At 34.0% G+C, this 24,765-nt stretch overlaps 2 protein-coding genes and 1 pseudogene across 4 annotated transcripts; all 3 read left to right on the top strand.

Annotated features, from left to right (window-relative positions):
• The first annotated feature begins 6,756 nt into the window (after positions 1-6,756).
• On the top strand, positions 6,757-9,844 carry LOC133284677 (dehydrodolichyl diphosphate synthase 6). 3 transcript variants are annotated; one of them, XM_061481746.1, is made up of 3 exons: positions 6,757-6,934; positions 7,327-8,190; positions 9,227-9,844. In XM_061481746.1, the coding sequence occupies exons 2-3, from the start codon at positions 7,368-7,370 to the stop codon at positions 9,277-9,279; spliced, it is 876 nt and encodes a 291-aa protein (XP_061337730.1). In that variant the 5' UTR covers positions 6,757-6,934; positions 7,327-7,367; the 3' UTR covers positions 9,280-9,844. The 3 variants fall into 3 exon arrangements, with proteins under 3 accessions (XP_061337730.1, XP_061337729.1, XP_061337728.1); XM_061481745.1 differs by having other exon boundaries at positions 7,327-8,473; XM_061481744.1 differs by having other exon boundaries at positions 7,327-9,844.
• LOC133284678 (purple acid phosphatase 18-like) lies at positions 9,626-11,358 on the top strand (annotated as a pseudogene).
• Positions 11,359-14,162: 2,804 nt separating this feature from the next.
• On the top strand, positions 14,163-17,901 carry LOC133284683 (disease resistance protein Roq1-like). Its single transcript, XM_061481755.1, has 5 exons — positions 14,163-14,653; positions 14,832-15,936; positions 16,108-16,404; positions 16,517-17,302; positions 17,392-17,901. Exons 1-5 carry the CDS (start codon positions 14,163-14,165, stop codon positions 17,899-17,901), a joined length of 3,189 nt encoding a protein of 1,062 aa, XP_061337739.1.
• The last annotated feature ends 6,864 nt before the right edge of the window (positions 17,902-24,765 follow it).

Below are 24,765 nucleotides of genomic sequence, written 5' to 3'. Positions count from 1 at the left end.
AGACTGCTGTGAAAGAGCCGGGTTGATGCTGAAGCCGACGCATTGAAGTCGGAGGGAGGGATTTGTTGGGATTCCTCCTTCAATGCTAAGCCCAAGCCCATTAAGGGGTTTCCTAAAAACCCTAAACCCTAGATCTCACCTCCTCTATATATTCATTAGTTGTGGGTGGAGGCTAGGTTAGAGAGAAAAATTATTTGAGAAATTTGTGAGCAAATCTTTAAGCTTTGTATTTGAGAGATCTCTAGAGAGAGTTTGAGTGAAACATCTCTAGGGTAGTTTGATTATCACCATTGTTGGAGAGGTTGTGTTAACCACCACATTGGTGTATTTTGATTCTTTGTATCCATTATTTTCATAGTGGATGTTTTATTTGGACTAGGTCCCGTGGGTTTTTTACTTCTTCATTGGAGAAAGTTTTTCCACGTTAAAATCTGCTTGTGTTCTCCTTCTCTCTCTCTCTCTCTCTCTCTCTCTCTCTCTCTCTCTCTTCTGTTTTGTGTTTTTTGTTTTCCGCTGCGTTTCCCGACCTGGTAAAGTTCAAGCCGAGGTAATTGCCGAGATTCGAGATCAAGGATCTCATTGACTGACTTCCGTAAAAGGCTGCTTAGCCGACTTGAGGGAACCGAGTTCCCAACACATCCTTCTATCATTGCTTCAATCCACTTCTCGCGTCCCTTTTTCAAAAGAATGGGCGAGTTTGGTTTGAGTTTCATCGATCGGGATCTAAATTTGTTATTTTTCTTCATCTACCGATGGTTTAGTTTTCTCCTTCTTCTTCTATCATGTCGATGGAGTTTTCTTCTTCTTTGTCTATCACATATCTTGAAGGATTCCAAAAGAGATATGGGTTAAAGTTCATCACCGGTTGGTTTGTTTGTTGACCCGCGAGTCACCGGTTTAATAATAATCGGCTGGTTCAACCCGATTTCACCGGTTCATTAGCATATCTGGTCTTTGGTGTTACCTGGACCGGCACACCCCCGATTTATTGATTTTCGGTTCAAACTGGCTGGGTCGGTTCGATTTTTATAACACTGGTATGTTTAACTTTTTTATTATAAATATGTGAATTTTTAATTAAAATATATATATCATTAAAATGTCTTTGTTTAAAGTTTATCTTCACGTATTCTTGAAATTAAAAAAAAGAAAAAATTGTTAGAGCGAGTAAAAGTCTTTTCTTTATTTTGTTATTATTATTACTTTGGTTGTGGGTGAGCTTGTTCACATATAGTATGTTTGCCTTAGTTGATGCACAAGATTATTTTAACCTTATCGATAGTCAATGATGATTCCTTCGAGTACATTGGGCGAGAGGTGGTGATGCACTGCAGAGATTTTAACACTCAAATCAATATTTGATCAAGAGTTGTGTGCATAAAATCAAGATACTTATATGAGGGTTTGACTTTTGTATTTATAGGAGAGAGGATATAGTTTGTTACTGAATATAGTGGAAGAGGAGAGAGAATGTGAAAAAATTTGAAAAAGTGAGACTTTCAAGTGATTTTTTCTCTCCTATAAAGCACTTTCACTTCATTTTTTTAATCTCACGTATCTGCTTTGATCCACTAATTATTAATTTGAATAAATTATATAAAATTACATTATACTTGATTGCTTTTTCAAAATAGCACTCTGAACTTTTAATTGCAACAATTTACCCCTTCATACTATAATATTATAGCAATTAAACATATTTCACCAATTTAAGACAAAATTATCCTGATTCATGGCGAACCCCTCCAACAACCCCTGTTGTTGTCGATCACGACCTATCAATTATTATCGTATGCTAGTTTGTGTGTTGTGACTTATCTAATTTTCTCTCCATAAATGGATGGATTTTGCGTAATGGTATGTGTTGTGTTGGTATATGTTTAAAAAATGGAGTATTGTTATTATCAATTAATGTTACTACCAATATTATCACCAGTTTGTTTTACCGTTAGATTATGTTGATCCAATGATTATATTTATTTCCACCTTTATATGGTTATGATTCCCCATATTTGAGGTGAAATTAAATATAGGGAGAAGAAAAAAGATTTTTACAAAGTTAAATTAGAACCGTTGGATTAACATAGTCGATCTAACGATGAAATAAATTGATAATGATATCCAGAAATCATGATAACTGGGAATATGGTAGGAATATTATTTTCTCGAGAATTTTACAAAAAAGGTTTTTGGTAGGCCAAAATATTTTCGGGAATATTTGTCATTTTTCCTGAGTGCATGTTTGGTTAATGACAAAATATTGCTGGAAATATGATATGAAATAACGAAAATAACCTGTTAATGATGTATGTATTTTAGAGACGATTATAAAGAAAATGAAAAAACACCACTCTGAGCTAAGAACGACATACTGACTCGGTGAACTCTTCTAGCATTGTACCCATGTTCTTCTTGAATGCTCCCAGATCAAAAAAAATTTTGTATTAGCTCTCATCGTCCTAGTATGCAACCATATCTCCCATTTTCTATTTCTTTTCCAAGCTTATTTCATGGATATGGAGTGACTATTTGTGTTACAGTGCCATTCAGCAAAACGAAGTGAACGAACAAATCCCCCGTATTTTTGCTAATCGTTTAACTGACAGGTCTGAAAGGGAATTCAGCAAAACGAAGTATTATGTTAACCAGAGAAATGAAGTGAGCAAACCAATTCAGCAAAACGAGCGAACGAACTTGTACCATAAGGGCTCAGGAGGGTATTTTCGACAGAGATTAATGTCAATGCTTTCCCAACTACTGGGAATGAAAAAATAACATGTCCAAGTTGGTATTCTGATTTTGGATTTGATAGTGTAAAAAAAATGCAGGGAATAAATTTTTTCCAAATAAATTTTAACTTGTACCAAATGTGAGAATAAAATTTTTCCAATAGCAATTTCCCAGGCAACCAAAATAAACCATTGTACCAAAATAATGGCTGGGTAAAAACGACGAAAGAAAAAGAATTTGGAAGAGGAGGTAACAATCTAATATTTTTAAGAATTAATATGTCGAAGTGTTGTGTCCGGTGTCCCATGTTGGAGTCAATGCAACATAGGTTTCCACTAAATTCATTTCTAGGTTTTAGGTAATTTTGTTTAATTGTATTTTTATCTCAAAACTTTTATTATTTGCACTTTTATGCCAAAAAGTGACTTACCTTGAAAATTAAAGTTTTCATCTAATCAACCTCTTTTAACTATTAAGTGATTCCCAATTACATAATTTAATTAGTCGAGTTATTATATTCACACTTCCTTTTAAGAATTTTGACCACAAAATTAAAGAAGTTACCTATCTCTCAACTCGGGATAATGACTGACAAGTTTATATTTCTGTTTAATACCTTGCTCTAAGTGTAAGCTCACAACAAATACTCTAGTGTTTGAATAGTTAGCTTAGTTTGATCATCTACCTCTGAAATTACAAGTTATGTTAAGCCTCAACTAGGGATCAATGAGGCGTTTGGTTGAGGAGAAATTTTTATGAATCATAGTAAAATGTGATTAGTAAGGAAATGGTTGGAAAATGAGTTTGGTAGGAAAATGTAAAAAAAGTTGTTTGGTAAGGGAAAATTTTACCGGGAGAATTAGATAACTTTTGTAAAATTTATGTTTGGTTTTTGGTAAAATATAGATGGGAAAAAAATGTGATATTACAAAAATATCTTTGTTTTTAAAAAATGTTGATAAGCCTTGCTGCCCTTTACCCATAAAAAAAAGTCTTTTCCTTATTACACAGTATACCCAAATGCATAGCTAACTAAGAAAACCACATCAGAAAAGGGTTTCTTTGGCCTGTTTTCTTGCTTCAAAATGCTAGATAAGGTGATTTGCTAGCAAAGGAATTTAGGTACCTAAATTAGAAACCTCTCTCAACCAAACATGGACATCCAATTTCCCCACTTCACATTTGTCTATTAATCTCTTCAAAAACCTCCAACCAAACACACCCCAAAGGTATTCTGCAGAACTCCGTAAAATCGAGAAGTAAACTTCATATTCTTATTACTTAATAATACTCTCAAGCATCCTATAAACTTTAACAATCTCTCTTGCATCAATTTGGGTCAACTTATTGCCAGAGAAGTCACTTTCAATTTCAGAAAATGCACTAACTTAATTAGTCTATCAGCAATAACCCGCATGGAATCATAATCCGCATGGAATCATAATCTACTTGCTTCCTAGGCAATACAACCATAAAGTTGTAATTTTGTTTTAATCTCGAACTTTTTAATATTTTAATTACATTATAACATGAACCAAAACCCACAGATTTATTAAATGAATCATTGTTTAAAAATCCGGCCCGGCCATCGATCCGACCGAGGTCAGGGGTCATGGAGTCACAGGTTCAATCGGGGGGTCACAAGGTCACTATGCTGACCCGGTTTTATATATTAAAAATATATAAATATATATATCATATATAAAAATATTAAAAAACAAACCACTAATTATCAAAGATTCAAAATATACTTAACATAATTCTCTAATTACAACCACAATATTACACAACCTAATTAAAGTATCAAGATACCAAAGTACAAAACTCATATTCTAATGAGATCAATACGCTGACCTGGTTCTGCCTTTTTGGAGAAGGTCCCTGACAAAGAAAAATTTAAAGGAAGTAAGAATAAGTTTTTGTTTTCCATCGATGACCGTAAGGATTTCTTTTGAATAAATAAAATTCTTACCTTTTCTAGAAGATTCACGTCTACGAGGTGAAGATTGAAGACATATAGATAACTGGGAGAGAAGAGAACGATTAGATTTAGGTTTGCAAGCATTTTTATTTTTAATTTTTTAATAAAACGAAATTGTTTCATGGAATTTTTTTTTTAAAAAAATAAACATGCAGTGATCCCCTTTGACCCCTCTGACCCGGGAGTCACTGAAACCCGACCGGGCTTTGGGGGTCGGAGGGGTTAATGTGCATATAGGGTCCAACTTGTGACCCCAACCCTCAGAGAGTAGGGGTCAGGGTTGACCCGGGTCAACCGGGGGTGGGGTGAAGTTTTAAAACACTGAAATGAATTATGAAAAACCCAGTTTATTTGATTATCTTATTGGGTTAAGCATTTTTTTCTCGGATTATTATCTAATGTCAAGAAGCCAAATAAAAAGAGAATGACATTCGTGAGATAAAACTACTTAAAAAAAGAAATTATGCAATTCAAATTCTATGGATATTCTTTAAATTTCATATATTAAATAACAATATCTTATGCATCATTAATAAAATAATTAGAAACTAATTCATTTTAAGGCTTTTTCTAACTCAACCACGATTCAAATTACCCACTAAATAACTTAAATTAATTAATGTTTTTGAAATGAACTCAACTTGAATAATAATAATAATAAAATATAGAAATAAGAGTATAAGACCTTGTATTTAGGGCCGGCCTTATCCTGTTATCCATCCCAGAAGCTCAAAGAGGCTGCCACGTGTAGGCACGAGGAGAAACGTTGTGAGTTATGTTTTGTGGAGGTTCGCTCCGCCAAAGAAAAGTCATTCTCATTCACAACGGATCCCTGGATATTTAAGATTTTTTCTTAGATTATTATAATAAACAATTTAAAATTCCAAAGAAGAGCATAACATAATAAGAAAAAATATAATGAATATAACTTCAGAAAAATGTTTATGCAGATACTGCATATAGATTATTTGCATTAACTTTCAAAATGATATTATTTTGATGTTGAAATATTAAAAATTTATAATTATAAAGATTATTATTATCTTGAAATAAATTAAAATTACAAAAATACTTTGATTTCTGCTTCAAAAAGACATCGTTTTGGACTTAATTATAGATAACTTATCTGCATTAACTACTGTAAAAAAAATGAACTCATATAACTTATTCCTGCTATTGTTATTATATTTACGGTAGGAGGAAGAGAGAATATGGATTCGTGGGTGCGAAAATTGATGTGATATCTCGTGAGAGATAGAGATGGCAAAACGAGTTCAGCCCGTCCCGTCAGTCAAATGGGATGGGTCGGGCTAAGTTTTTCAAACTTGCCGCCTGTCAGTTCTCCTGGGCTGGATTTTTTATTTTTATTGTAAAATGTCACCGGCTTGGCAAGCAACCCACCCTGCCCGCCCAAACGAGACGAGAGGAACTGACTTTTTTTTGGCCATCTTTAAAGACGGAACTGAGTGGGCTAGCCCATTTTATGGCGGGCTGGGACGGGGCGGGGGGCAGCCCACTTTGTCACTTCTAGCGAGAGACACTTATAAATAAAAAATTTAATATATTTCATATTATGAAAAGTGTTTGATGTTTGTTATTTTAAATGACATAAGTTATGTCATTCTAGGAGAGAGACAGACATAAGAAATGAAAATCATGGAGAGAAATGTGTGATTTTTTTGATTAAAATTTAAAATAAAAAATATTATTTTGTGTTTCTCTCTTAAAAAGACATAATTTTATGTCATTCAAAATGATAAACATTTTTCCTTTTTCGTATTATTATAAAAAATAATATTTATTTTATATATATATATGAATTGTTTTTTGTCAAATAAATTTTTTTTATTAAATTTAAATTATTTTGGAATGGAAATCAAAATATTTTTATAATTTTAATTTATTTTAAAATTTTAATAACAAATATTATTATAATTTTTAATTTGTCAAAAAATAAACATAATTTTAAAAATAAATGGTACCTTATTTATATATTCGCCTATAAAAACACTTAAAATGGTTCACGCACTGTTATATTTGCAGAAATAATAAACCCTAAAAATACGTAAACATAGAGGAAGTGTGGTTGGAACTTGCGGTTCAATCTGCATCTGTTCCCCTTCTTTAACAGCAACACCTTTTGTGTTTCTCTCTTCACATTGTTCCTTCGATTCAATTGTTTTTGTACTGTGAATCAAAACCAAACCTCGTCTCACCTCACAGGTATTACTACTTCCTTTTCCATGTTAGATCACTGTTTCCTCAACAAGTTCTCCCAACCGTTTTCCTCTCTTTCTCTTCTTAATTTCCAATCTATTTTTGGCATATTAACTGTGATTTAAAAAAAAAAAATCAATACTTATCTTTTTTTATGATCTGCCTCACAGAAAGCTCAGTTTGTTTCCTCAATAGAAAAAATGATCCGCGTTTTTATTTTTTATTTTTTTTGGTACCTGTGAAATTTTATTTTTTTCATTTACAATTCCAATTTGGTTTTTCTGTTATTTCCATAGGTCTATAGGTAAGGTGTATAGACTGTGATTAGAGCTGAGTGGTTGAGAAATTCTGAGCGTAATTATAATTTTAAGTTATGACAAAAATTTCTTCTTAAACAGGTTTAGCGTAAACTTTTCAAGTTTCATTATTGAACACTTCGATGCAGAAAAATACTGGAGATATTACAAGCCACTTACTTGGAGGTTTATATTGTTATATAAGAAAATGCTTGTTTGCCATTTTATCTGTGGGTCCTGTACCAAATCATATTTCTTTTATCATGGATGGGAATCGAAGGTACGCAAAGAAGAAAAACATGCAAGAAGGTGATGGCCATAAGGCTGGATTTTCAGCTCTCCTGTCCATCCTTAGATACTGTTATGAATTGGGAGTGAAGTATGTATCTGTCTATGCATTCAGCATTGATAATTTTAGAAGGAAGCCTACAGAGGTTCAAACCTTGATGGAATTGATGCGAGTAAAGATTGAAGAGTTGCTTCAACAGGATAGCATTATTAATGAATATGGTATTAGACTACATTTCATTGGTGACCTGCGACTATTGAACGAACCTGTAAGGCTTGCTGCGGAAAAGGCAATGAGAGTTACTGCCCACAACAATCAGAGAGTTCTTATAATTTGTGTAGCCTATACTTCAAGTGATGAGATTGTGCATGCTATTGAAGAATCCTGCAAGGACAAATGGAATGAAGTTCAAGCATCAAAAGCTGCCAAGGTTTCCAATGGTGCGTTTGCAAGAATTGATCAGGGCCTGATAAGAAATGGTTTTGATTTGCGTTTTCAAGATTCATGCGAACCAACCAAAACAAGTAGTAGTGTAACTAAAGGAGTGGGAGGTGCTGGAGAGAAAGATGGCGTGTTTGAGCATAATGTTGGAAATCATAATGGTAATTACAGTGAAGATGAAATCACATCATGCAATGGGGTGGTTGAAATAACTGAAGAGAGAAAGTATAAGCAGGGTGAGCTTCCTTCCATTAAACTGGTAGATATTGAGAAGAACATGTACATGGCAGTGGCACCTGATCCAGACATTTTGATCAGAACTTCTGGAGAGACTCGTCTCAGCAATTTTCTTCTTTGGCAGACTTGTACATGCCCTTTGTATGCACCAACTGCACTTTGGCCTGAAATTGGTCTAAGACACTTGGTCTTGGCAGTACTCAACTTTCAGAGACACCATTTTTACTTGGAAAAGAAAAAGAAACAGTTTTAATTGTAACCTTATCAGCCAAAGTTTAGAATGTAATTCATGTGATGGCAGATTGCTTTGCTTTTTAGACCATTTTTATGTTTTTGTTTATTTTTCTTTGATAACAAATGTTGAAATTATGAAGGGGAATCTTGACACAACTATTGGTGTTGTTGTCATGTGATTCGGAGGTTCGATTTGGACAACAAAGGTTGAATTCATGTAATCAGCCTCTCTTGTTATAGACATGGGTCTGGCTAAACCCTTATCTCAATTTGCGCATAGGAAGTGTTTTGTAGCATCATGCTGTTTTAACAAATGTTGAAATTACCAAGATTTGGATGGAAGTGAAAAGGAGAGTTTTAACAAAATATACATGAATGTATGTTGTGTAAATAAACTGTCAAAATGGGTCAGTTCGTCCCATTAGGCCCTAGCCCGTGTGGGTTAGGGCCAAATATAGGGCTTGCCCGTGGGCTTCTGCCCATTTTGACACCTCTATATAAAGCTGTAAGGTTTTCTCTGATGATGGTATTCAAACATCATCCATTAATTTTCTGAAACTCGTGTATTGAGATTATAGTGATTGTTTCATGTCTTGTCTTACATAATGGGCTTTATGTCACAAATGAAATAACATATATTTTTTATAATACGTGTACACAGACAATGACTGTTGTTTAACTGCTTATTAAGCAGTTGGCTTCGCTTTAGGTGAATTATTTGCCAATTCTAGGAGAACTGTTATGTGAGCTGTGAACCATGCTTCCTTTATTAAGCTCTCACTTTATCTATTTCTATTCCAGGTACACATTTCTTTGGCAGGAGACAAGCACATAAGAGTTACCTGGATAACTGATGATAAACATTCACCTTCATTTGTAGAATATGGAACATCATTACCCGGGAGATATGACTCAGTAGCTGAAGGAGAGTGCACCTCTTATAGTTATCTGTTATATAGCTCAGGATAGATACACCATACTGTAATTGGGCCTTTGGAAGATAATATCGTGTACTTTTACCGCTGTGGTGGACAAGGTCCTGAGTTCCAGCTCAAAACACCTGCAGCTCAATTCCCAATTACTTTTGCAGAGGCTGGGGATCTTGGTCAAACTGGTTGGACTGAATCAACGTTGGCTCATATTGACCAATGTAAACATGATGTGTACCTGCTTCCAGGAGACCTTCCATATGCTGATTGTATGCAACATCTGTGGGATGCATTTGGTAAGCTAGTGGAGCCACTTGCTAGTACAAGGCCATGGATGGTAACAGAGGGAAACCATGAAAAGGAGAACATACCATTGTTAAAGAATGGGTTTGCAGCCTATAATTCCAGGTGGAAAATGCCATTTGAGGAAAGTGGATCAACTTCAAATATCTAATATTTTTTTGAAGTTGCAGGTGTTCGCGTTATCATGCTTGGCTCCTATGCAGATTATGATGAATACTCAGAACAATACACATGGCTAAAGGTTAGTTGATGCCCCAACTGATCAACAGTAACTATATTAGGATAAGTGTAACGGATGGAATCCATGGCCTGCTATAAGTGGATGGACTAGATAATATATATGGATATCATCTTCTGTAATTCTTTAGGAACATTATTATTGTTATTATTATTTGTGTTTTTTACTCTATACTTTATCATTTTAAAGAGGAAAGTACACTGGGAAATGGATTAAAGCTCAAAATAATTTCCATTATAATAAATAACACATTTCAGATCCATTAAGGGAAGATTAAATTAGATCTCTAGGCAGTCTTGAAATATTTAGCTCATGATCACCAGGGGCATTTAAAAGGATCCCCATTTGATATATCTGGTCATGCCATTGGCCACAAATTTGCCCCCCTGTTTAATTTTTCCTCATCCCTCTCTTCAAGGCAGATCTGTTAAAGGTGGACGGGGAAAGGACACCTTGGCTGCTTGTGTTATTTCATGTGCCTTGGTATAATAGTAACAAGGCTCATCAAGGTGCAGGGGATGATATGATGGCAGCTATGGAGCCATTACTTTATGCTGCTAGTGTTGATTTAGTTCTTGCTTGTCATGTTCATGCTTGTGAACGTTTGGTATGCCTTTGTGGTTTGGTATTTTTTTTTTTTATAAGCATGATTTAAGGGAAACTGGGTCCTAAGTGGTACTTTGTCTCATTGACAGAAACGTGTGTTTAATGGAAGATTCGATCCCTGTGGTGCTGTCCATATCACTGTTGGTGATGGAGGAAACAGAGAAGGCTTAGCTCATAAGTAAGTTATCAATGCCAGATACATTCCATAGAAATCTGTTCTCTGAATAGTTTATGTGAAAAAATCTATATTGAGGTTGTTAGTCAGCAAGTTTGTGGCCCAAGATTTGTTTTTTGAATGTTGCCGGATGTATCCTTACATCATTTTTTGTTGACAGGTATATAAACCCACAGCCAAAGTGGTCAGAATTCCGCGAAGCCAGTTTTGGTCATGGTGAGCTGAAGATTGTAAGTTCCACTCATGCCTTCTGGAGTTGGCACAGGAATGATGATGATGAGTCAGTTTAAGCTGATGATATATGGATAAACTCTTTGTTCAGATCAGGATGGTGTTGATCAGAAGAGACACGAACTCAGGAGTATGCTTATGACACCCTAAAAGCCCCAGGTCTGCTGCTGTCATTCCTTAACTAGGTGGATAGCAAAAAGTTTGGTATATGTAGACAATTCCAAAGATTAGTATATAAGATTACTAGCAGCTTGAGTGTGCTGGTTGTTGTACTTGTATTTAAATACTTAGGACTTGGAATAGTCTGGAAGAGTATATGGATGGTTGTCTATTTACAATTGATAATATTGCTAGTATTATTGTGTGAACTTGTAAGATTGTTTCTATTTAGGAAAACTAAAACTTGGTTGCTTAGTAACCAGTGACAAATGTGTTTAGTTTATATTCTTGACTGGCATTTAGATTTGATTCCAAATGCAATGATTAAAATCATGATGATTCTTTGTACTAAAAAAAAAAATTCATGATGATTCTACTAGGATGCACAATGGTCTAATTAACAAAATGCCTTCAATCTGAAATCATTGTTTGCTGATAGTCTGATAACAGGGTGAAGGGGATAAGATAGAATGTAAACCCCCCAATCTATGAATAAAACTGTAAAAACCGCAAAGCGGTAAATAAACATTAAGTTAAAACTTCTGGGTCCGCTCATTCTGTCTTGAACTACTAAACACTGATTTCACCCAGTCTGAACCAACAAATGAAATCAGGTTTTGAGAATACAGTTACATGTATGACTTCATAGCGATTTTAAGATGTCCAGACAAACCAAGTTCGAATAACAGATATCAGTATCTCGTGAATTCCAGCTTGTAAAATCTTTCTCCTTCCTCCCATAATCTAAATTAAGACACTGTCAACAAATTACAGATACGCTTTGACTCCCTCTTATTTAATATTTTTTTTTCTCACTTGACATAACTTCCAACCATTCTCCCCATTAGTTGTATTTTTGTTATAAAAATAAAGAAGAAAGGTTTAGAAAAGATAAAAAACAATGAATTATCAAAACACTAATTCTTCAGAAAATTTTATTTTCTCTTCTCCATCTTTCTTCCCAAGAAAGTGTATGAAAGGGGCTACAAGTATGCATTAATACACCATTATTTACGAATGCTAAAGGTTGTAACCATGAAGCATATAATGACACCCCATAATCTCTACGTTGTAATCACAAAGCCTAATAAAACATTGTTTTTATAATGGTAAAAACTATTATCATGTTATATGAGATTAGTTTTTTCTCTTATACATCATTCGATAATTATGCAGTTTTTTTCTTTATTTTTTTAGATGGTGGAGCTTACATATTTATCTCTATGACATGAGATAATTTATCTCCTTTAACATAAAATTAGTAACACTCTTTTATTATTTTCTTGTAAAAAATACCCGGCTAGTGACATACCATCTATCCCAAACCCCCCAACTGGTACATTCGTGTCGCTGTCTCTTTTGGCTGAAGTTTCTATCATGTTCAAAGTTCCAGCTAATTGCTTGCCGTGTCTCTTGGTTTGATGATAATACCCGTAAGCATCGGCAGACAAGATTCTGTTAATTTCCTGAGGAGAGACTCTAGCTGGCTGCACTAATAATACCTAGTAATGCAACTAAAGTGAAGGACTTTATGAATAATACCCTCCACGTATTTTAGGTTACCCTAACCACACAAAATATTAGATTCATAACCCAAAATAGGAATACATCTGGACTGTGCAAATTGATTACAGCATCCTTTGTCACAATAGAAACTGGAAAGCAATAAAACAGCCAAAATAACCACGAGAAAATCCAATGCCTCTTCTACAATATCTTTCTAATTATTAACTAACCTCTCTTAATAAAGAAAACTTCATATGCATAATATAACAAACGAAAGGGTTACATATACCTCACAGTCTACATAACTTCTATGATTTGCATTCTCAAAAGCAAGTAACTCATCATGACGCCACCTGCATGAACTAAACATGGATTTAGCAACAGCATATATAGTTTCTTCACCTGTCTAAACCCTTCTCAAGATGATAAGAAAATTATTTTATTTTTTAAAAAAAAAAACCTTTCAATGCTAAGTTTCTCAATAGCTGCCTTCTGATTTGACGGTGTACAAGCTCAGAGTCTCTAACTGTGTGATTGTCAGGAACAACATCTAATGCTTCTATAATGTCAGTGTGGGAGGAAATTGGTTCGTTGCAACTTTCAACAAGGCTATTTGTATGATCTCTTCTTAGTGAGGAAGAGTCATGCATTTAGGACATCCATAAGACCTGAATCGTAGGAAGGTGAACTTGGGAACCTAGAAAAATCAAATGATAATTTTGTATAGTGAAAAACTAAACATAAATATAGAATCGAAGAGAAACCCAACCAGATTTAATTGATGAACAGAAAAATTAGATGCTCTTAAATATGACTATTACCACAAACTGGGTCTTTGTATATCACCAACACATAAAGCTGGAGGTGCCTGTAAAGTACTAGGTTCCGAACAATATAAAACAAAGGTCATCTTTCTAATTTTCTTTACATTAATAGTTATTTTTGTTATTAAATTTTTTAAAGGTGCTATATACTATAATTTGCAAGAAAGAATGAGTTCGAATTTATTAAATTTTAGGAATGATATTTAATAATATCACTAATAAAATTTCAGGCCATTAAAATTGATATTACAGTAATAATCGAAATGTAGTATTAATAAAATTTAAGCCCACTAACCTCAAATTTTAATAATATAAATATGCCACCTTTTAAAAATTTATTTATATCATTAATAAAATTTAAAGCCATCACTAATAATATAAATAATAGCATTAATAAAATTTAAATAAACTAACCTAAGGTTCTTAAAAAAATAAATATAGGACCTTTAAAGAATGATTGACAGAAACGTGTGTTTAATGGAAGATTTGGTCCCTGTAGTGCTGTCCATATCACTAGTCTTCTACGTGTTTTACATTCCATTATAGTGTCCTTCATGACTTTCTGCAATTCTAGAAAAAGACATTTCATGAATGTTTACTGAAATCTCGGTTCCAAGGACCTGACTTTGTGACCTTCTTCGCGTTGCGTGAATTACATTGCATACCGATACTAACTACTTCTAACATTGCACTCTTATCAGTTTCCATTCTTCTTTGATTTTGGAGACCCAACACTCCATCCTTACTCTTACTAACATTTCCTCTCATGGCTGTTCAAGCATTCTCATCTTCCTTCTTCACCTATGGATTCAGTTTCGACGTGTTCCTCAGCTTCAAAGGCACAGATACACGCTACGGTTTTACTGGAAATCTCTACAAAACTCTTCAAGACAAGGGAATCCACACCTTCATTGATGATGAGGAGCTTCAGAGAGGAGAGGAAATCACACCATCACTTCTCAGGGCAATTGAAGAGTCCAGGATTGCTATTATTATACTCTCTGAAAACTATGCATCTTCTTCATTCTGCTTAGACGAACTTTCCAAGATCATTGATTGCATTAAGGGAAACGGTCGATTGGTTTTGCCTGTTTTTTATGAAGTGGATCCATCTGATGTGCGAAAGCAGAGAGGGACCTTTGGAGAAGCAATGGCTATGCATGGGGAGAGGTTCAATGATAACATGAATAAGTTGCTAAAATGGAGGATGGCTTTGCAACAAGTAGCTAATTTGTCCGGCTATCATTACAAACATGGGTACCAAACTTCACCAATCTTTTACCTTTGATTTTGTTTTATTATTTTTCTTTCGTTGACCTCGAACCAGTTAAATCATTATATATCCAACACTTTGAATTGTAATAACATAAATATCAAGAAATGGATGTGAGACGTTTGGTTTGACTTCACAAAACTTTTCTTATCCATTCAACAGGGAAGGATATGAATATGAGTTTATTGAGAAGATTGTTGAATTGGTCTCTAGCAAGATTAATCGTGCTCCTTTACATGTTGCGGATTACCCAATTGGACTAGAGTCACGAGTGCTACATGTAAAGTCGCTTTTGGATGTTGGAAATGATGATGGTGTCCACATGGTAGGGATCCATGGAATTGGGGGTATAGGTAAAACAACCCTAGTTCTAACTATTTATAATTTGATTGCTGACCATTTTGATGGCTTATGTTTTCTTGAGAACGTGAGAGAAAATTCAAACAAAAAAGGGTTAAAACATCTCCAACAAGTCATTCTTTCTGAAATGTTTAGAGGGAGAAAAATTAAGTTAACAAGTGTCAAACAAGGAATTTCAATAATACAACATAGGCTTCAACAAAAGAAGGTTCTTTTGATTCTAGATGATGTTAACAAAATAGAGCAACTAGAGGCCTTGGCTGGAGGATCTAATTGGTTTGGTCCTGGCAGCAGAGTGATCATTACCGCTCGGGACAAACATTTGCTGGCAAGTCATGGGGTTGAAAGAACATATGAGATCAATGGGTTAAATAAGACAGAAGCTCTTGAATTACTTAGGTGGAATGCTTTTAAAAATAACAAAGTTGATCCAAGTTACAAGGACATTTTAAACCGTGCAGCAACTTATGCTTGTGGACTTCCATTGGCTTTGGAAGTAATAGGTTCCAACTTGTTTGGAAAAAGTATAGAAGATTGGAAATCTGCCTTAAATTACTATGAAAGAATTCCAAATAAAGAAATCCAAAAGATACTTAAACTAAGCTTTGATGCTTTGGAGGAAGAAGAGAAGAGTGTTTTTCTTGACATTGCTTGTTGCTTCAAAGGATATCAATTCGCAGAGGTCAAAGATATACTTCATGCTCATTATGGTGAATGCATGAAATATCATATTGGAGTGCTAGCAGAAAGATCTCTTATAAAGATTAGCTCGGGTTGGGTGAGACTACATGACTTGATAGAGGACATGGGTAAAGAAATTGTTCGACGTAAATCACCGAAAGAGCCTGGGAAACGCAGTAGACTATGGTTTTCTGAAGATATATTTCATGTTTTGGAAAAAAATACGGTGAGTAAAATTGATATGGGAGGTTCTATTTTTCATCTTTAACCTTGATTTATCTCTTTTAGACTATTCTATCCTCACGTCTTAATATGCAATGTTTTTCTTCTAAATATGTGTGTTGAAGATACATATATACATCTATAAAAGACTAATTCGTGATTTATGTGATAAAAGGGAACGAATGCGATTGAAATCATATATTTGGATTTCCCCTTATTTGGCGAAGAAGAAGTAATAGTACAATGGAATGGAAAGGCCTTCGAGAATATGAAAAACCTCAAAACACTTGTTATAAGAAAAGGTCATTTTTCTAAAGGTCCCGAACATCTTCCAAATAGTTTGAGAGTTCTAGAATGGCAGAGATTTCCTTCACAACATTTACCATCTGATTTTCTCCCCAAGAAACTAGCCATATGCAAGTTACCCAAAGGTTGCTTTACGTCATTAGAGTTGGTTGTCTTATTGAAAAAGGCAAGTTAATGAACTCATTTCCCTAATCTCGTGTATTAATAAATTCATTTTTAGATTATTCACTAGTTTTTTTCTTTATTTGTTTTTCGTTTTTTTCCTTCTTTTGCAGGAGTTTGTGAGATTGAAAGTTTTGGATTTTGATGAGTGTGAAGGTTTAACACAGATACCTGACGTATCTGGTCTCCCAAATTTAGAAAAGTTTTCTTTTGAAGGGTGTGTGAATTTAATTACCATTCACGATTCAGTTGGGTTCCTAGATAAACTTAAAATCTTGAATGCTAATGGATGCACCAGACTTGGAAGTTTTCCACCGATCAAGTTGAGCTCTCTAGAACAACTCGATCTTTCATGTTGCTCAAGTCTCCAGACTTTTCCTGAAATAATAGGAAAGATTGAAAACATAAAATATATTGACTTTTATGAAACTCCCATAAAAGAATTGCCATTAGTATTTCAAAATATTACTCAGCTTCAAGAATTATTTGTCAGTGACTGTGGAATTGTTCAGTTAACAAGTGTCGTTGTCATGAAGTCAGAATTGACTGTGATTACCGGTTCAGATTGGAAAAAGTGCCTATTTCCAAAAGAGGATGAGGTTCAAGAAATCATGGTGTCTTCAAACGTAGAATATCTTCAGCTTGAACAGTGTAACCTGTTAGATGAATTTCATCCAATAGGTTTCACTTGGTTTGCTAATGTAAAAGATGTAAAACTCTCGGGTATTGATTACACAAATATTCCTGAAGGTGTCAAAGAATGTCGCTTTATGAGCAAGCTTAATTTGGATGATTGTAAACATCTTAAAGAAATGAAAGAGATTCCACCAAACTTAATATATTTCTATGCAAGAAGCTGCAAATCTTCGACTTCCTCGTCTAGAAGCATGTTGCAGAAACAGGTTTTTTTTCTTTTTCTTTTATGCATTTGATTTGATGATTGATAGTGTGCTTAATGTTTCTGAACTTATGAATTACTTATGACTAACAGGAAATACATGAGGCTGGAAACACCATGTTTGTTTTAGGAGCAGCAAGGATTCCAAAGTGGTTCAACCACCACAGCAAAGGACCATCAATTTCTTTCTGGTTTCGTAACAAGTTCCCTGCCATAGCTCTTTGTCTTGTTATGGACAACGTGTCTAATGACTTTACACCAGTCGTGATCATCAATGGTGACATATATGACAATAACAACATGGTGCAAATGGATCAAACATATCTTTATGATATGCAAAAGAAAAAACCCAACCATAATCGAGTGCCTTTAGAAAATGAATGGAACCATGTGGAGGTTACGTGTGAGTTTTGGAAAAAAAATCAAAAGATACCAATCCTTAAGGAAAGCGGAATCCATGTATTCAAACAGAAAACTAAGATGGTGGTTGTTCGATTCACTAATCCTTATAGAAATAGAAAATTAGATGATAATCCCAATAGTTCAGAATCACAAAACCACCCGTTGCTGAAAAAACATAAGTTCGTGGACACAACTCAATAGTAACATGGAAGTGAGACACAATTTGTTCAACAACAGCGACATGTATTAATGCTGATAAGGGCCATCACTAGCGTCAAGGTAAATTTTCTTATGTTGTGATATATAATTGTAACTAATTTTAGTTGTGTTTATTGATCTTTTGCATAAGTCGAATAAAAGAAAAGTAGTACCAAGACTAGAGTGCTTGATTATTGTGCCTGATTATTGGCAACTCGCCAATTGGACATCAGCCTCTTAATAGGTCAACCCAAATCAACAAAAATGGGGAGAAGGAAGAAACACGATACACACAAATTTTTTTAATGCAAAACCCTTTCAAATGCAGAAAGGTAAAAATCACATAATCTAGTCTTGAAAATATTTCATTATGAGAATAGTAGGATTACAAAAGTTCTTCCCTAGTGACTCACTACTGTTAGACAAGAATGATTAAATTCACATGAAGGGGGTGAATTATGGTTACTTCTTTTGCAAGAAACCTACTCCCTTAAGGCCCTTTTCACTTAGAAACAAAAGAAAACGTCCAAGAACGGAAACCAAATCCTTTCTAACTCAAAAACAGAATGAAATTAGAAATGAAAACACGACAAACACAAAATCAATCGTGAACCTACTCCCCTAAGGCCCTTTTCACTTAGAAACAAAAGAAAACATCAAAGAACAAAAGCCAAACCCTTTTCTAACCCGAAAACAGAATTAAATCAAAAATGAAAACACAACAAGCACAAATCAAATGCAAAAATTAAAGAGATAAAGGTTTAGAATATTAAACACAAAATCAAATGTATTTTGAAAGATTGTTTTCATAGTTCTTGCCAATTCTTCTAAGGTGCGATTTTTTCTTTCAACAACTCCATTTTGTTGAGGGGTCCTTCGAGAGGAAAAGTTATGTCATATGCCATGCTTTTCACAAATTTTTTCAATTTTCAAATTCTCCTCCATGGTCACTTTTAATATACACAATGTTCATATTCTTTTCATTCATGACATGCTTTACTAACTTTTAAAATGATCGATATGATTCATTCTTGTGATGTAAGAATAATATCTATGTGAACCTAGAATAATCATCAATGGTCATAAGTGCATAGTAATTGCCACCAAAATAGTACTTATGCAATAACTCAAGTGGCCTAGAAGTAGAATCAAAATTCTTACTTTTAAATGATGTTTTAACATTGTTTCCCTTTTTGCCATGCATCAAGCATCTTATCTTTTTCAAATTTGAGTTTAGCAAACCAATTACTAAATCCTTTTTGACTAGTTTATTTAGATGACTCATTTGAATATGTGCAATTAGTCTATGCCACAACAATTACTCATCATCCTTACTCAACAAGCATTAGAATCATGTGAAGAAAAATCATCAGGTCAAGCATGTATGCATTATCAAATTTATGATCTATGAATTTAAATTCACCATTAAGCATCTAGTAATGTTGCATGTCATAGAATCAAAAGTGATTTGAAATTGCTTATCACATAATTAGCTAATGCTAAGTAAGTTGTATTTCAAACCTTCCACAAGTAGCACATTTTTAATGTAATTAGTTGAAAAATTACCAATTTTGTCAATTCCAAGGATCTTGCCTTGGTTATTGTCTCTATAGGTGACATGTCCATGTTGTTTCATGATCATTGATGAGAATATAGTTATATTCCCAGTCATATGCCTGGAACATACACTATGAAGATACCATTTAATATTTTTTTTGCCTTCAAGCACACTTCAACCTACAAAACAAGTTAATTCAATTGACTTTTGGTACCTGAATCCTTTTGGGTCCTTGTTGGTTAGTATTACGTAGTATAATAACCCAAATAATTGAAATGGATAATTAGGGGTTATTTAATTATTAAAGGAGACTAATGAAATGAAAATTTTATTATTTAAATTAAATCACTTTTGGGATTAAAAGTGTGAATAATGAAAGTTTTGTGGTAAAAATGCACGTAGGCAAAATATCCCAAAAAAAAAAAGGCAAAGTGTGTGTCATTTTAAAGGAAGTAAAATTGTGTCATTTTAAGTGAGAGAAAGAGATAGACAAAGGAGGAGAGAGAGTGGACAAAAAAATAAAGGTGTGGGTCTCACCTCTTTGTGAGAGTGAAAGAATGCAAGTTGTGTCATTTAAAAGGACAAACACTTTTCTCAAAAATAAATTAGTGGAAAATAGAAAATATTCTAAGTGAGTGTTAAGTGTGTTGGGGTACAAGAATCATTAACAATTGTTAGATATTCTTTAAGACAAATATCTCACACCACATTTTCTTTCTCCTCAGTCTTCCTCTCTTTCTCGTGACTTTCTTTCTCTTCTTCTCTCTCTCATAATCTTTTTCCACCCAAAAGCTTCCTCTCTCCCTCTCCTTCATGCTATTTTTAGTTGAGCTTGGGAAAGACTAGCAAATCTTCACCCATTCACTAAACATTCACCTAGAAACCAAAGCCCTTCCACCATTCCCACTTGAAAAGCCTTGGTTTTAGAGAGAAAAACCATCCCCACAAAACACCATTTTCGTGCATCTTCATGGAGGAGCTTGGGAAGTGGTTTTAAAGTTGGAAAGTCCCTCACTTTATCTTGATTGAAGCTTCCGATGTAATAGGACCTACAATCTTTTGTATTCTCATGAAAATGGTATGATTCTATGTTATTCAAAAAGGGTTTTCATGGTTGGAGGGGTAGTTGTGAAAATGAACTTAAATGTCTTCACAAAGTATGTTAGGGGAATGTTCTTGATAGAGAGAAAAAGCATAGAAACCATCACTTTAACCTACTTGAAATTTTGACTCATTAACAAAGTGTTGGATTTTAATGATTTAAGGCTTAGAGTTGGATTTTGATTGTGGTTCAATGTGTGATTGTTGATGTAGTGTGAAACCAAGTGAAATCTTAGTGGAAGAGCATCCTTTGGATCAAGCCATTGGAGAAGACTTAGATTTTTAAGTATTCCAAGTGTAGGGTAAGTTGCCAAAATGTGATTCATGGTGCTATTATAATTGGTAGCTTGATATTTTATGTTTGATATTATGATTGATCACACTTGCACCTTTTAAATAGGTGGTTCTAGTTTGGAAGGTTGTGGTTTGGTTTCTTGGACTAGAAGAGAACTTAGGCAAAGGAAGTGTTATAGCACATAGCTTCAAGAGGTAAGCTTTTGGAATTTGGAATTTATCACTTATTTGTTTCACCATGCTCCGAGGGAGAAGTGGTTTATATGTGGTGTATATAATTGCACTAAAATGTGATATAATGCAAAGTATTTGTGTTTGCTTGTGTGCCACACAAGATGATGATTCCTTATGTGAGACATAAGATGATGATTCCTTATGCCTGGTATAACATGATGGTTCCTTATACCTTGCATGTTGGAAGATGATTTCCTTGCGTAATGCATACTACATAGTATTCTCTGGTCAATAGGACTGGTTGTTTTTAAGCATTTCGTCGATGGCTGATTGACCAGAGAAATGGTTTGATTAAGATTATGTTCATTGCATGATTACAAATATATATATATATATATATATATATATATATATATATATATATATATATAAATATAATATTCTCTCTATTTTACTGCTTTCACACATGAAGTGAACTTGGGTGGATGAATCCTCCAAGTAACCCCTAATTTACTGAGATTGTTATCTCATCCCGTTTGGGGACCATATTTTAGGTACACACACTGATGGTGTTGGAGCATCACGAGGCAAGAGGTTGTCATTGTAATTTATTTCATAGCATGAGACTGTGATGATTATTTTGTTCTACATGTTCTTACTAATGATTATGTATTTTTGGAGAGCATAGTGTGTACCTATGCATATTTTGTATAGACTTGTATATTCTGTTAGAGGAACATAAATAAGGTCTTATTATTTTGATATGATATTTTGAGTTACATGCATATGGACTGTATGTAAACTTTAATTTATTCATAATGTATGTCAAGGAAGAATGTATGAGGTTATTCAACATTTATCTTCTCATGTTACTTATGGAAATTGATGTATGATTATCTAATGATTAGAAAGTAAAGGCACAGATTCTATGATGTGTAATCCATGGATGGATTCTGGGTTGGACTGGTTGATAGTTGGATGCGTGTATGGAAATTGGATAACTATCAATTAGGTACTTTTGCTAAAGTGGGAATGATCCCCAAATCCACCAAATACAAAGGAGATGTCGTCCGTTTTATTTTTAAAAGACGTGAAGTGTTAAAACTGCTCACTTAGTTTTAGTTGGACATCAAATAATCGGTAAATTGCAATACATTAGGAAAGGAGAACTTTTATTCACGTTTTAACATAAGACTAAATGTGATTCAATAAATTTAGCTTCTGCCTTTATTTGATTAAATATGCTGCACTTAATACCATTTGCATGACAATACATGACGGCCAACGGAGTGTTACAGGTAGCCTTGAAACATGTGAAAAATGTGGAGGTAATGTGCCCTTAACATCCCATATTTGCTTGTAACCCTTCACATTTCTTCTAAACTTACAATGATATGCATTATGTCTTTTTCTACCACAATAGTTACACTTCGCAAAAGGACTTTTAGATATGTTTGTTTGGCCTTCTCAAAAAAGTAACTTTTATCTCTTTCTTATTTTAGAAGTGTTTTTTACAAAAGTCAAAGCTATTTATATTTTTATAAAAATATTTAGTTTTTGCAAAAAATATTTGGCTTTTGACTTCTGCTTTTTCTAGAAGTTAAAATTTTTAGCTTATGAAAAAAGTAAGTTTTTGGCTTTTTTTGTGACTTCTGCTTTTTTTTTAAAAGCAGACATCCAAACAAATTAAAAACGAGAAAGGTTTTTTTTAAGAAAAAAAGCAGCTTTTGGAGAAAAAAAAAGCTCACCCAAATGGGCCCATAGTACACATGTGGGTCTTTTTAACATAAGCATGATGCAATTTACTATTTTCATAGCCTAAGCCAAAAGTTCTATGTGTAGGTCTTTTATTACTGATATGCATTCAACATATGGGTAAATCTAAGCCAAAAAGAGAAAGAATATTGATTAAATCTTAAGCAAAAAGGCAATAATGACTGTTGATCTGTTAAAATCTCAATCAGAGATTGCACAACTGATTTTGTGTTGATTTTGTAGGAAAAATAAACAAACTGGAGCTAAAAAGGAAAATGCAAAAACTGAAGCCCACGCTGAGAGCGTGAGAATGACGTTGATAGGTTGAAAGGAGATTTTCACACAGAAACTACCACGCTACTAGCGTGGGACTGACGCTAGTAGCGCCAGAGATCCAAATCAAGCAGAGACTACCACGCTACTAGCGTGGGACTGAAGCTAGTAGCGCCAGACTTTCCATAAATCCACGCTTGCAGCGTGGTAACCACGCTAGTTGCGTGGTGCTCCAGGATTCTGAACAAAAATCCCACGCTCACAGCGTGGGAACCACGCTAGTGGCGTGGGAGGTGCGGACAAATCAACATAAAATCCTTTTTAAATCAAAGACAAGATTGCACTGAGATTGCGACAAGGATTAGATCAAGATTCTACACAAGGTCAAAGACTCTATAAATAGAGACTCAGACCTCAAGAGAAAAAGAACTTTTGCACGGGAGAAATTGCGAACAACAGGACTCGGAGCAAGCTCTTGGTGACTGAAGATTCAAGATTTCTTCTCCAAATTTTCTGGTTATTGTTTTTATTTTATGAATTCTTTTCAATACTTTGAATTGTCAGACATGAATATGTCTGGCTAGTCTTTTATTATTGTGGTAAGGGTCACAACCCTTCATGTGAACCCCTTGTAGTTTGGTTAATTTTTTTATTTAATTATTTCAATTGCATTTATTTTATCCTGTTCTTCATCTATAATTCTTATAGAATTGATCACTCTATTAGGATTGCGAGGGTTAGGGTTTTCAATAGGAATATTGGGATTCTAGTTCCTGACAAAGGGTAAAATAACAGTTCATGTACGCACTAGGGATAGGCTACATGAAATGCAAACGTGGAAAATTCACTGGTTTAAAGGATTAACTCGAAAAAGGATTTCTAAGGGATTAGGATTCTAATAGGGTTAATAAAGTTAAGATCACTAAGGAATTAGGGCTTAACTAATCAATTAATAGATTGTGAATTGTTTGATCAATGGGTAATTAAATGTAAATATTAATTAATATTACAAGGTGGGGATCGGAAAGGTGTTGGCGTCCTTTACTGCAATAGCTTTTTAAATATTTTTCTCAACTTTAATCTTTTATTCTCAAGTTCTCAAAATCATCTTTGAATTGTTCACAAGTCTTGAATAATTCTCAATTTTTACAATCACAAATATTCTCAAAACCAATTTTATTAATCCAACAAGAAAGGAATAGTTAAAATAATTTCGGTGCCTCAATCCTCGTGGAGACGATACTCTACTTACCCTTTTATTACTTGGTACGATCGGTTCACTTGCCGATTTTACGCAACAATTACCAAGAATAACATTTAGATTTTTCCTAGTACATGTAAACTTTTCTAGGTCCTTATTTAACCTCTTTATTTCATCCTTTAAGTTTTCACAAGTAGTACAAGAAGTAGTGGAGGAAGAAGCACCATTGTTTCTAAACAAACAAACCATGCAATTAGCACTAGCTTCAATTATTTCCAAAGTTTAGTTTTCATTTTTCAAGTTAACAACTTCTTTATTAAGTGATGCAATTTGTTTAATTAAACTTTGTTTACGTTTTCTAGTTGAATCTGTGCTTGATGCTTGTTCACCTTTCATCTCTTATACTTTTTATTGGTTTGATTAATTTTTTGCCATTCGTTTATTCTCACCTCAGTTTTTGGCCGGTCTTTTTTTTTCTCTCTCTCTCACACACAAATTTAACGTATAGTCA

Source organism: Gastrolobium bilobum, unplaced genomic scaffold (genome assembly GCF_033153095.1).
Source record: "Gastrolobium bilobum isolate Gb01-03AN ecotype WA unplaced genomic scaffold, APGP_CSIRO_Gbil_v1 utg6879, whole genome shotgun sequence".
Classification (NCBI taxonomy): Eukaryota; Viridiplantae; Streptophyta; class Magnoliopsida; order Fabales; family Fabaceae; genus Gastrolobium; species Gastrolobium bilobum.
The sequence above is the reverse complement of the archived record's forward strand: the minus strand, read 5'-3'. Positions and strand labels throughout refer to the sequence as shown.

Excerpts from the sequence above, each read along its gene's own strand:
- LOC133284677 (XM_061481745.1), top strand. The coding sequence starts at position 7,368 with ATGCAGAAAAATACTGGAGATATTACAAGCCACTTACTTGGAGGTTTA.
- LOC133284683 (XM_061481755.1), top strand. The coding sequence starts at position 14,163 with ATGGCTGTTCAAGCATTCTCATCTTCCTTCTTCACCTATGGATTCAGT. Across the intron at positions 14,654-14,831 it reads GGCTATCATTACAAACATGG|GGAAGGATATGAATATGAGT; the intron begins GTACCAAACTTC and ends TCCATTCAACAG. Across the intron at positions 17,303-17,391 it reads GAAGCATGTTGCAGAAACAG|GAAATACATGAGGCTGGAAA; the intron begins GTTTTTTTTCTT and ends TATGACTAACAG.